The 13219-nt window shown below is 39.2% G+C and overlaps 3 protein-coding genes across 8 annotated transcripts in view; 1 reads left to right on the top strand and 2 right to left on the bottom strand.

The window, feature by feature from the left end:
* Nucleotides 1–2472, bottom strand: part of rnf213a (ring finger protein 213a) — a 32222-nt gene extending 29750 nt beyond the window's left edge. The window contains exons 1-3 of one of the 4 annotated variants that reach the window (XM_071473591.1): nucleotides 1054–1134; nucleotides 809–955; nucleotides 498–616 (exon numbers count right to left, since the gene is read on the bottom strand). In XM_071473591.1, coding sequence (XP_071329692.1) covers nucleotides 498–597 — 100 coding nt within the window. In that variant the 5' untranslated portion in view covers nucleotides 598–616; nucleotides 809–955; nucleotides 1054–1134. The other 3 variants (XM_071473590.1, XM_071473593.1, XM_071473592.1) reach the window with 3 other exon arrangements.
* A 1841-nt stretch (nucleotides 2473–4313) lies between these two features.
* LOC139616339 (cell surface A33 antigen-like) lies at nucleotides 4314–11707 on the bottom strand. 3 transcript variants are annotated; one of them, XM_071473585.1, is made up of 10 exons: nucleotides 11565–11707; nucleotides 10021–10148; nucleotides 8454–9933; nucleotides 8025–8375; nucleotides 7665–7922; nucleotides 6580–6718; nucleotides 6441–6495; nucleotides 5589–5716; nucleotides 5447–5500; nucleotides 4314–5366 (listed from the first exon to the last, which is right to left on the bottom strand). In XM_071473585.1, the coding sequence occupies exons 3-10, from the start codon at nucleotides 8506–8508 to the stop codon at nucleotides 5327–5329; spliced, it is 1080 nt and encodes a 359-aa protein (XP_071329686.1). In that variant the 5' UTR covers nucleotides 8509–9933; nucleotides 10021–10148; nucleotides 11565–11707; the 3' UTR covers nucleotides 4314–5326. The 3 variants fall into 3 exon arrangements, with proteins under 3 accessions (XP_071329686.1, XP_071329688.1, XP_071329687.1); XM_071473587.1 differs by having other exon boundaries at nucleotides 5447–5496; XM_071473586.1 differs by lacking the exon at nucleotides 11565–11707 and adding an exon at nucleotides 10867–11534.
* On the top strand, nucleotides 11606–13141 carry LOC139616375 (neuropeptide B-like). Its single transcript, XM_071473588.1, has 2 exons — nucleotides 11606–12032; nucleotides 12756–13141. Exons 1-2 carry the CDS (start codon nucleotides 11775–11777, stop codon nucleotides 12882–12884), a joined length of 387 nt encoding a protein of 128 aa, XP_071329689.1. The 5' UTR covers nucleotides 11606–11774; the 3' UTR covers nucleotides 12885–13141.
* Nucleotides 13142–13219: the final 78 nt, after the last annotated feature.

Raw genomic sequence — 13219 nt, 5'->3', positions numbered from 1 at the left:
GCTTTTTAATTTTTATTTTTTTCTTTCCATTTTAAATATTAGTTACAACTACACACCTAAGCTTGATCAGTAAGTCACTAGTCTTAAGTTTGTATTTTCCCTGTGGGCACTTTATAAAACTAAGTCACAATATTGACCATGATCTCAAACATAATCTTACTCAATATAAAGAAGATCTACATAATAATCATGACTATATACAGAATAAAAGATTTGTACAGTTTCTCATTTAGGGAGAATGTGAAATGTAGTTGTGTCTGGGCAGTTTATGTCTCAACTAAAACATGTGGCTAGTGATAGTGTCACCCAGCCCTCTATGACACACTGTCAATATTAATGTACAGCAGACATCATATGTTCTCCAATTTGTTTTCTGGATGCTGTACTAACAGACAGAACAATATAATTGTGCTTTTATCCATTGAAGGAACAACATTGATGAAATAATGTCAGTAAATGTATATTATTAAACAAAATTTCTAAAAGATTCTGCTCACCCTGTGTGTTTGCAGGTTGGACAGACAGCTTCTGCCCACACTCACTGCAGAACTTGGCTGTCTTCTCCAAAATGTTATGGCCACAACCTGAACACTTCATCCTCACACGTCAGAGTTGTCTGCGAAGGAAGAAAGTCTTTACTGAAATGTACTTAAATTTCCCACCATGTAGCGGATTCCTTTCACTTTCAGTTTTGCCAGTTGAGGTCTCACGGCACTGTTTCCAGCTCTGATGAACAACAACACAAACTGCCCGGGGCACAGTTGTTTCTTTCATTTGAACTTTGAACAGTCTTAACAAACAAACTGACCTTACAGCATTTCGTCAACTGATTGAGATGGAAACAACTTGGCCACAGCGTCAGCGGGCCGCTGATCATTTCAGCCCAAGAGCAGAAAATAGAGGAGGTCTCACTGCGCACTAGAATAAACGCTTCCTCAAAAGATACTCCACTCCCCTGGAGTTTAGAAAGATAACACTTAACACAGATAATACAGTCACTCTTGTAAAAAGCCTTTTTCAAACTTACAGTATCAAACACATACTGTCCTTTACCTTTCTCAAGGTGCAAAGAGCAGTAGGTAGATTAGGCAGTGTATTTACTAAGACACTCCCTTTATACACTCCGAGTTCAGCAGCTGTCACTGTAAACTTTGTAAAACATTATAAAAAGAAACATGTAAATCAACCTTAGTCTAAAAATATCAAATTATGCATCACATCAAAAATGAGTAAAAAAAATCAAGAACTACCTATATCATTTTTATTTAGGTAATGGATTAACAGTGTAAAATGGTTATTAAGGTGTTTGTTAAGAATCACTAGTGAAAATTACAAAAAGAGATCCGATGAAATCACTTGCAGTGATCTACCTCTGGATGTATTCCTCATTTCCTCTTTTAGGAGAATTAATGTGGTAATCACTGCTACTGCTCTGCTCTCTCTCTCTCTCTCTCTCTCTCTCTCTCTCTCTCTCTCTCTCTCTCTCTCTCTCTCTCTCTCGATTCCCTCAGGGGTTTTGGACATCTGGCCACACCCTGATAAACAGCTTGAATGTTTAAACCCACAGGTGACTGTGTTATGATTGAGAATTATTGTTGTGATTATTTTTCCAATGAAAATCTGCAAAAAAAAAAAATAATAATAATAATAAATTTTAAAAAAAATAAAAAATCGTTTTACATGTCTGAAATTATACTATCGCTGAACAAGAAAACACGACAATCGCAGGAGATAAGCTCGGCAGTGTAGCTCATTACAAAGCCAGGAGCACTTGTAAAACAAACTATGAAAGCGTGCAGTGAATCCTCTTCCCAATGAAAAGATCTTTGGCTCCACAGCAGCCAATCATGTATTCGCGTCGCAAGTCACTTCCTGTTGCCGAGATGCTAACTAAACAAACACAGCAACCATCGTTATTCCTGCAGAATTACGACACATTAATGAGCTGCAGTAACACTCCTCTGTCACACTGCAGAAGTATCTGTGCAACAATTAATAACGAGCTGGCCGAGTCGCTCTGTGGCAGCCGGTGTAATAGGTGCGTAGCTAACATTAGCCCGGTCTGTTCACTCCTGACTCACTTTCCAGACTAAACAGGCAACGACAATAAAAAAATAAAAATAAAAAAAATGTGTTATGACAAGTATCAGCCAATTTACATCGCATTAAAACCCCATTCGAGCCAGACTTACTCAGAAGTGTCCTGTGACAGACAGCTCTGGTAGCTGCTCTAGCTAACAGGATTAGTTTGTTCCTACTATGACATTAACTTCTGACGTGGTCGCCTCCAGCTTTCTACAAAGTAGCAAAACAGAGGTTTGAGCGGCCCTACCTGAGCTGACTATGTCTGCTGTTCTGTCGGAGGAAAAGTCCGCATGTCATCCGTGCTCGACCCGCGATGTGCCGGCGCACAGTCACATCTGCGACATAGTTTCACTTCATTTCCGCATGTCTTCTAAAAGTTTCGTTTTGTCAGAAATGGGAGTCGACTAATAAAATGTAGTTTCTTACTGAGTCATGATAATATTTTTCCAAACTGGTGAGGATGACAGAGCAGGCTTTCATGCAGACGTATGGAAAGTAATTCGTTATAATAAATAATTCTCTATTTCATTTCTGAAAAAGTCTACAACAAGACTTTTAACTCCACATCTACAGAGTCTCTCTTATGGCACAACCACGGAGCAAGTATGTTTTCTTATATAACTGGACATGATGGTGTGGTTGACACAGAGTCATGGTTCATAACTATGGTCCATAAGAGTTATTAAGTTACTCATTTATGGGATGTATGATTTTCTTTTAACGTTTTTTTTTTTTTTCTTTTTTATTATGAAATATCTTTACTTTCTGTTTTCAGAAAACATTAAGATGTGCAGGACTGCAAAAGTTTTAAAGTAAGGTGCGGCTGCTTTCAAAAATACTGCCATATCAAACATAGCTTGATGGCTTTTGGCATAAAATCAATTTAACTGAAATTAAAACCTTTGTCTTTATTGAGTAGCACTATTGGACACGTAAGTGAAACGTAACCGCAAAGTATGAGATCACACAATCATGCATACAGAAATTCATTGGAACGCTCAGTGTTCAATGCAGTCGCTGGTTTGATCAGAAGACATTCAGCCCAGGTCACAGGGAAAGATGTCTCTGCTTGTGAGTGTAGGGCTACTTTACTTTCACTTTGCCTTTGAGCAAGAACCAGTTCCTCAGTAGTTAATCAGTGGCCAACAGCAGCACATAATTGTAGGTATAAGCTACTGGAAATTCCCCCGTGATGTCTTTAAGTGTATGACCATGACCCAAAGGCATCACTGAAAAAACTCAGCATTCCCCTACATCAGTTCAACAAATGTCCCAAACTGAAGGGATACTGAACAGAAGGACGGGTGCGTGATTATTTAAGCAAATCACAGTAGAACGTCCACAAGCAGATACTTTACATACTTTACAGGCATGGTGTAATTGCCCTCCACCATAGCAAAGCCAGGTTTGTTTTATTGCCATTTCAAAGCTACATGGATTTCGGCTAAATGATGGATGAAAACAGTAAACACTGAGTACTGAAGTCATCTGTCTCCATGTCAACAAAAACCCAATCCTTAGCAATGAATGTAGCTCTGTCATTGTTCTCTTTAGGCACAGCAAAAAAAAGACTGTAGCCTACAGTGTGTGCTGTGTTGTTCACTCAAAGGAGACCCACACTATCCTGTTCCTGTAAAACTCTCAGTAAAGGGTAACATGCTCAACGTGCAGATGTTTATTGTCACACTGAGCAACCTGGGATGACCTTTTCTCCTGTTATGTGCCGCACCTCTCTACAGCTCTCACATGACACCCACTCATCCACCAAGGAGAGCTGTGTTTTGCATGTGTTAGGGCCATGGAGGCTCAACACTTACTTGGCTGAGGGAGCTAAGCTCTTAAATTGCCAGCAGAGGGCAGAATAACCAGAGACTTGAACAAGCTTAGGTAACATCTTGCCATGTAGCGCAGGGAAGACATCTAAGTCACCTTGTCGAAACACCCAAGATTGGTGTTTCAGCAAGATTACCGCAGACTTTGTCCCCTCCATTCATTTTGTGAAGATAAATTACCATGGTAACTTCAACCTGCGCTCTCAGGTCAGGAGTGTGTTACATTCAGGCTGTCCGATTCAAAGGCATTGGAGCCTGTCAGTCAACAGGAAACCTTGACACTTATGAGAAATAAAATAGCAACACAACATGAGAGTTGTGGCCTTAAAAAAAAAAAAAAAGACAAACATGTACCGAAAAAGCTGCATGCATGCTCAGAGACTCATAGAACCACAGTGCTTTTCAGAGTTGTTTATTGTCATATGCAGTTATCGAGGAAGCATGTCAGAGCCATTTTGCCCATTGGGCTGCAAATAAGGGCCTCTACCAAAAGGCAGGAAACTTAGATAGCTATTAATGATCAATGTTTGCATATTAAAAGTCCAGATATATTATTTCACACATCCATCCCTGAAGCCCTGGAGGACAACCAGATGTTCAAAATCTCAGAGTGATAACATGGTCAAAAGACAGACCACTGAACCTCAATGAGAGTCATGAGCAAAACGGTTTCACATTCACTCGAAGTGCAATTTTACCCTGAAAAGCTCTCTAGTAAAAGCAGAAGTGCTTCATTTTACTGCTCCACTGTACACTGTCTTTGTTTTGCTCTCATTTGCTCAATGTAATGATTTGTGCCTCACATAAATGTCTGATTTGATTTCTTTCACATATTTTCAACTTTTACAGCCCGTTGAACCTGAGGCAATTGTCTATAGCCTCAGCAGGGGATATCATTTAGTAAGCTACTCTTGAGAACCTCAGGGACGTAAGACTACGGAAAGCAAAATTAACTTTCCCACTGCCAAAAAAAACCCCACAAAACAAGAGCGTCTCTGAATTACAAAACACTGAGCACCAGAAAGCACCTTAACAACCAGTGAGTGCATCCACGCACGTTTGACCCAGAGGCATGATGAAAGAAATAAAATAACCTGCACTGAAAGAAACATATTCTTACATATTGTTTGATCATTTTGACATTGACTTTGGTTTCCCGAGGATTCCATCCAGCCTCTTTCAAAACTGACATCATAAGAGTATGAATCATTATTAAGGAAACAGCTGGTCTAAGCTCATTAACTCTGCAAACTGCAGCGTTCACACAAACTCCACTTGACTCTTGTAACAGTGCCCTCTCTTCATTTATGAGCTACAAGATTTAGTGTTGTTCCTGTTTTTGTTTTGATACTTTGGCACAATTAACCCTCTTCCTGTTACTGCAAAACAGTGCCGTTGCCGTTGTCAAATTACAGATGTTCAGTGTATGAGGTGTTCAGTGTTTGGCTCCTGAAACAAAGGAAAAGAAAATGTTTGCACTTAGTCATGACAGTCATTTATGAAATGTGGAAGTGCTTGTTGAGCTTTACCTGCACACTGTGCTGTAAACCACACCTTCGTCATCATCATGGGAGTCCATCTGCCTGCCGGTGATATAGTTCATGAGTACACGTGCTTCTAATGCAACACACATTATCTGAAAAACAGGTAACAGTTGTAAGAATATCTCACATGTTTGACGTCCTCTTGGTGTTGAAATCAACAGTTACGTAGGTGACTTCTGATTTTGTTCCCTCATGCTGAGTTCCTTCTTGTGATTGGCTGTTGTCAAAAACAGGCCAGTTGAGGTAGACTGCAGTCTAGATAGAACCAAGACATGTCGTGATTAACGTGATCTCTTATATTAAGGGCTTACTTTTTGTTTCAGTTCAAACTACCTCATGACCACTTTGACCACACAACAAAAACAATCTCTATGCTTTCTCATCTGATATCCATCAAGTGTTCAGAGACGACCTGCAGACAATCTAAGTGCAACTCCCCAACAGCTTAACCTTTAATTTATAGCGTATAGAGTACATACACTTTGCAAGCACTTTATTAGGAACACTTCTACACCTGCTTATTCATGCAATTACCAAAGCAACCAATTATCAGTCATGATTTGAATTATCAGAGGTCTGTACCCCTCCCTTTATGGCCACAATTTATCATCTTCTAACCGCTCCTTCCAGCAGGATAATGCACCATGTCACAAAGCAAAAATCATCTCAAACCGGTGTTAATGAACATGACAATGAGTTCAGCGAACTTCAGTGGCCTCCCCAGTCACCAGAGCTGAATCCAGCAGAACACCTTCTCGCAAGCTGACAAATCTCCAGTCATTTTCTGACGCAATTATGTCGACATATACCAGAATCTCAAAGGTTTACACCATACTGTGGAATCAATGCCATGAAGAATTGCAGCTGTTTTGAGAGCAAAGGGAGGCCCCTACACAATTTTAGTATGATGTTCCTAAAGTGCTTGGTGAGTGTATGTCACAATAGAATCGTAATAAACTTTAAATAAGGATACTGCCACCTGATTATCCGCCTCACAATCAGTCTCTGGCGTTCTTGTCTTTTTTTTGCCGAGTCTGAACACATATAGACTTTGTTAAATCATCACATTGATCACTGCGTATGAGATAAAGAAGTGATTTAATGTAAATAGAGCTTACCTTCTGACGGCAATAACAATGGTCACAATCAGAAGTGCCGCAGTAGCGGTAACAGCAGCAGCAGCAGCAGCAGCAGCAGGAGTAGCAATGAAAAATACCTCTGGTGTATCCCTGGTAAATGTGCTGTTCAGAGAATGTGCTATAAGGAAATAGGCAGTTAATACGCTTTGTGGGGGCACAACAATAAGGTATTTTTTTAAAGTCTCGTTTTCTTTTTAAGCCAACTTAAAAATCTAACACAATCTAATTCAACGTTCATTTCAAGTAGCCTACATTTTAAACAACATACACCAACTGTCCTCCTTATGATGTACACCTGTACCACCCCACTACTGGAGTAACTATGGGACAGAACACGGGCTGGGTTGGTTTGACACAAGAGCTGGGTTTAACCATTTAACTCAGAATGCTGGATTGTTCATTTGACTGAGGATAGTGAGTGAAATTAGCAGTTAATATATCTTTTATTTTTTTCCAATTTCAGTTTAATATTCAGCTGTTGATAACCAAATCAGAAGCTAATGTCAATGCGATTTAAATTTTATCAACACGTTAGATTTGTGGTGGCCAAAGTTAGTACCTTATGATATTGAAAATGTTACACTGTAATTAGGCATCATAAATGATGGCTAATTGAGCGGCTAAAGTTAATGATACTTTATCACATTTCATTAATTTTCGGATGATTGTGTTGTTCCTTTTCTTCTAGCAGTGAGGTTTTTACGCTGCTAGTAGGTAATAGCAGCAGGTAATGTAACTGTCACTGTTTCATTTCCTATGAATATCAAATTCATGATGGCCAGAATTCGCAGCTAATGTTTTGTCATTATTTGTTATCATCGTTTTTGCTTTATCTTGATATTTGAAAAGTTCTCATTTTAACAGAAAAATTTGATGTTTAATCTAATTTAAAAATAATATAATGTAAATTTTATTTCTTTTGTTTCATTTTGAGTAATGGCCAGAATTAGCAGTTGATGTTGCATTAATGACACTTAATACCTCACTGATACAAGAGTTTAGTTCATTCAGAGAAGTATTCTGTTTCCTATTGTTTAAATTATGGTCCCGTGTCCGGTACTCACATTCAACATTAATACTTATGGCTGTTGAAGTCGTTCCATTGTGTGCTGTCAGGGAGCAAGTGTAGTTTCCAGAATTTGTGGAGGAAATTTTGCTTAAATCAAGTACAGGTCCTTCTCTTATGGTTTGTCCATTCTTGAACCAGGTGAAAGCAGATGAGAGGTTACCACCATCGCAGCGGTTTATGCAGGTCAGATTCACAGAGTCACCTTCCTTCATTGTTCTGTTTCCATTTGTTTGTGTCGCCACAGCCAACAGATCTAGAGACGTGAAGTACAGCTTGGGTTTCAAACTTTTCCGGATTCAAGTGCAGAGAAGACACACAACTCTATTTTGTTTATGAAAAAGAACAGAAATCTTACCAACAATCTCCAATCTTGGGCCATCTTTACCACTCCATTTGCCAGTTGCGGAGTTAGTGGTAAATCTGAATCCATATTCACCTGCATCATTATGCTCTACTTGGTCTATTTTTAATGAACAGTTATGATTTTTGTCACCAATATACTGAAACCTTGTGGACTTATTCACTGAGTAACTGTTAAATATGAAAGGACCATCAAAAAGATTATTCCTTGTATGAGCCCACATGACACTTTGTACTTGCATGTTGCCAGGATAGTGAAATGAACACGGAATGACGACAGACGAGCCTTTCACTGCGCAAATATTTTGCTGTTGATAGTCCACTTTCCACTTAGTGCAGAGAACCCCTGAAACAAATGTATGAATTCTTACTGTATTTAATCATTTTAATGTCGCTTGAAATAAGAGGTGAGTGCTGTACTTACCAGACAGAAGCAGGAGCATCAGTGTCCAGGTCAGGCTTCTGAGTTCAGAGCACATGCTGAAAATCTTCCCAGTGAGTCTGAGTAATCACAAAGCTGCTCATAAATCTGCAGGCTACATTAGTTTTCTACTCAAAAAATGCAGTGTTACTTTGTCTTTTCTCTCCTTCCCTTACAAAGTACAGCTTTCTGTAAGGTAAAGTTTTGGATCACCCTGAAATCAGGTCACACAGACCACAGACCCGGTGTGACGCTTACATTTGAACATGCGTCCCATACATATGAAACCAGGCCCTGCTTAGAGGAAATATGCCACGCATGAGTGATGTCGCTTTCTTGTGGTAAAGGCACAATCGAGCCACTGCATCACACTTAGAAAATAAAACACCATTAGATGATACTCATCAATTGTTTTATTCAATTAACATGTTTACTTTTGGTAGCTTGCAGCTTAACTGCAAAACTGTGTATTTTTCATATATAAGGGAAGTTATACTGCATATATGAAAACAGTTGTTTTAAGCCTTTTGTGGTTTCAAAGGGAGCTGCACAAAATCTGATACACTGACTCAAATGATGACGCTTGTCAGCATTGGGGCAAACAAATACGCATTAAAAAACACAATTTTCTTCCTCTCTTTGATGAAACCTTGAGATATGTTCGATCAGTTGACATTAATCTTGGTTGCAGGCAGACTCAACCCTCCTGTAACACTGAGGGGAAGCAGAGGCAAGAAAGGGCATCATGTGAATGTGTCTGTAGGGTCTCAGACTCTCAGTTGTTCTGGCACGAGTTGAACAATTAAATAGCATGCTACACTAAAGTTTTATGAAATCTCGAAACACACAGAAAGAATAACCATTGCAACAGTGAGGAAATGATGCATATCAAAGACGTTTATCACATTTTCATAACATGGTATGAAACTGCTGCAGTACCTTATTTTCCATGTTTCAAAAATCAGTTTCATACCTCTTCATTTTTTTTTAATTTCTCTTGAAGTTTCTGTTGATTTGTACCATCAGTGCTGATCATAAGAAAAATGTGTTGATTGCAACCTCAGGTAAGCATGCAATGAGATTCTATTAAACTCCGCTTTGGTTTGTGACTCTTGATGGTGTCTAGTCTTTTTAGGTTACAAGTATTAGTGTTAAGTGGAATCTGTGTTTCAGTGTGTTGTTGTTTTCATGTTTTCTCTTCGTTGCAATGCATGTGTAGCACGTCTTGTGGATTTATGAAAAGTAAATAATAAACGAAAATAATTATAAACCAAATACCATGTTAAATTATGGTCAGTATGGGAGGAGTTCAACAGTTGGTTCCTGAGAAGAAAAAGAAACCACCACCAATGAAAAAGAAGAAGAAAATATTTGCACTTAATCAAATCATTGCTGATGAAATCTGTAAGTGCCTGCTGAACTTAACCTGCACACTGTGCTATAAATCACATCTTCATCATTATGGGAGTCCATCTGCTGCTGCCTGCATTTGATACAGTCAGTTCATGTGTCTCCAGTGCAGCAAAAAATGATATTTAAAAAATCAGTGACAACTGTCAAAACATCTCACATGTCAGACTTTATTTTGTTGTGGAAGTGAACGGATGTGTAGACAAGCTCTGTTGTTCCATCCTCACACCGACTTTCCTCTTCTGCTTGGTTGTGGTCACAGATGAACCAGTTGCTATAGTCCGTATTCTGAATACAATCATAAATAAATAAGATTAACCAGTGAACAGAAATTACCTCATTTTACAGTTGAGTCTGCCCTTGCATTTTTATAATGAGCTTCCGCAGGTTCCTTTCATCCACACCGACACAACACAAACAACTGCTGTCTTCTCTTATCTGACCTCCATCAATGGCGCCTGTCATTTAGCAGAGAATTAGGATGTGGGTTTCACTTGCCTTTAAGGAGGTGCAAAGTGCAGCTCAAGTCTCACACTTTGAAGTTTGCAATTTGAACTTGATTTTCATATTTGAGAAAAAAAAAAAAAAAAAAAAAAACTACTTTCCACCTTTAATAATGAGGCAACACTACCAGGACATCACATCAATATGTTTGGTGTATTTTCAAAGAACAGTTGTGATGTTTGTCACCAATATACTGAAATCTTGTAGTGACTTCTTAAAAATTGCTAGAAAAGACGAAACGACCCTTGAGATGACAAGACTTCACGTGGCCCCACAGGACTTTCTTCACAATCAGGTTGGTACAGGTTAGCGCACTCAGGAGGGTAAAGTGATCAAGGAATGCCAACAGACGAGCCTTTCGCTGTACACATATACGTTTCTGTTGACTCTCCACTTCCCAGCTATTGTAGAGAACACTTGAAAGAGATGGATTCATTCATATCCTGCAAGATTTTTATCACTGTCAATAAAACATTGAATAAGATGCGAGTGGCGTACTTACCAGACAGAAACAGCAGACTGATTGTCCAGGTTAGGTTTCTATGTTCAAGGCACATGCGGAATCTCTTTCTATTCATTTGAATTAATTCTCAGATTTTCTATAAGAGACCTTGGAGCCCACTGTGGGTGCTTTCAATTCAAAATACTGGGGGAATGTGTCCTGTCTTTTCCTTATCTGGTTCTTAAACTGCATGGTGTACACTCAGTTTCCTGTAGCTAAACAATAAGGCCTTGGGTCGCCTTAACACTCGAGTTCTCAAGCCATGAAATCAGGTCACCTACACCACAGACTCATCACACCGCTTCGGCTCTTTCTATCTGAATGTGAGATGTATGAAACCAGCCCGTCTATATGGAGAAAACCCATATCCTGTGCCTATATACTTGCCAGACTGATGTTACTTTGTTGTGGTCGAAGCATCTCCAATTCAGAATTAGCACTGTGACATTTTATGGTTTTTGTGTATCATGATTAGACAATGTACTGACCAAGTGTTAAGATTACTGTTGGATAACTTGATTCCTGTTTTCACTTAAACCCAGTTTTAGCTTTGTGCTAACAGGTTCAAATCACCTGCCTTAGTGTGCCTTCATTGATTTCAGGCCAGTAAGGAATAAAGAGCTACCTTTTTTTGGAATAAGATTTTATCTCAGAACAACATTTTTATGTCAAAAGTAACACAAATAACACGATATTACCAAGCTCTCCAGAAGCTCTGAGCTTGTGGAGGATTTCTCTGTGGTGGGTGTGAGTCGCCCTCTCTGGCGCAGTTGTTGACGAAACTGCGAGCATGATGACGGGGCCCCTATAAGTAGACTCCAAAAACGAAGATATGAGCAGTGTGCGGTGACAACGAGGACGACCAGTCACTAAAGTTAAAGTTGGAGGACCAAGCCTCAGCGCTCGACATGGGGATGAACGCTAAACTTTTCTTCCCCATCGTAGTGATCTCCGTGCTGCTCGCCTGTGGTCCAACGGAGGCGTGGTACAAGCAGGTAGCCGGTCCAAGCTACTACTCGGTGGGCAGGGCGTCCGGCTTGCTGTCCGGTATCCGGAGGTCACCGTACGTCAGGAGAGCCGAGCTGGACTCGTCAGACAGCGTAGACTCCGCGACCAACAGCTTGTTCTCCGATTTCACTCCGCACAATTTCATCCTGAAGACGATGGTAAGTGGTCATCCTTTTTTATCAGCGCATTATGGGTTGGATAGGTCTGTCATTACGCATTACGCATAGCAACCAACTGTAGCTGTCAAGCACCGCTGAAACTATCTACTTTGTGCAACGGCAATAATGGTCTTTGCATTTTTAAATTAAATTATTTGGATCCACAACAACGTAAATATACCAATTACAAATAAAGTCTTGCATTCAAAATAAACAGCAAAATGTATTATGAATGCACATTATACAGCAGAATTGCCAGTTAAAAGAAATTGTTACGGATTATATTACTGTATTATTACTGATATATACGTTAAGCACTTTAATGTAACTGGTGGAGAACAAGCTAATTTTAAAGTTCTTCATATAGTTTTGGGCAGTTTAATCCACAATAATGCAGCCTACTTTATAACTGACTTCATGTCTTCTGAATGGGAAATCTTAATCTGCAAAGTTACTAGTAAGCACAACTGTTTTGCTGTGAGATGTAGTGGAGGAGAATAAGTAACCCACTTCAAAACCATACTTAATGTGCAGTACATGAGAAAATCTACTTCACACCTAGACCTACTGAGATGAGGTCCATATAAAGACACTATTGACTGTAATTCTCTGCAATAATATTTGTCAACATCACACTTTGCCAGATTCAAGTGTACAGAATGTAAAATTGAAGTTCTTTAAGCACTTTCTAACAACATTATTTGTTTGTTTCTCTACAAACAGCCTGTTTGTATCAAAGACATTACACCAAACCTGCAGAGCTGTGAACTCTTCCAGGAAACCAAGGGTTCATTCAAGTGCAAAGCTGATGTCTTCCTCTCTCTGGACTCGTCAGACTGTGCAGGGGACTGAGCAGTAAAGTCGACAGCTGACCTGGATGATGAAGCCTACTTCTTGAAGGCGTTATAATTAAAACTGTACATTATCCTAACTTCAAATTTAACACTGGTGTCAAACTAGATTAAAAACATGCTACTTTTCATTTACCATTTCACATATTTATTGATTTTATGATCAAACTGTCTGAAGTCTTCAAGCTGTAAAAGTAATGTATGAATGTATATACCGTATTTGATCTGAGTTCTCATTAATAAATGAATCATGCTGCAGCCCATGCTGAAATGACTGAATACAGAATAAATGTATATTTGTCTTCATATCAACACTGGAGATGAATCACTTGCCGC

The sequence above is a fragment of the Trachinotus anak genome, unplaced genomic scaffold, assembly GCF_046630095.1.
Source record: "Trachinotus anak isolate AG129_WGS33_773 ecotype Australia unplaced genomic scaffold, CSIRO_AGI_Tana_v1 ptg000003l, whole genome shotgun sequence".
NCBI lineage: Eukaryota > Metazoa > Chordata > Actinopteri > Carangiformes > Carangidae > Trachinotus > Trachinotus anak.
Note: the sequence above shows the minus strand (reverse complement) of the source record. Positions and strands in the feature narration are given on the sequence as shown.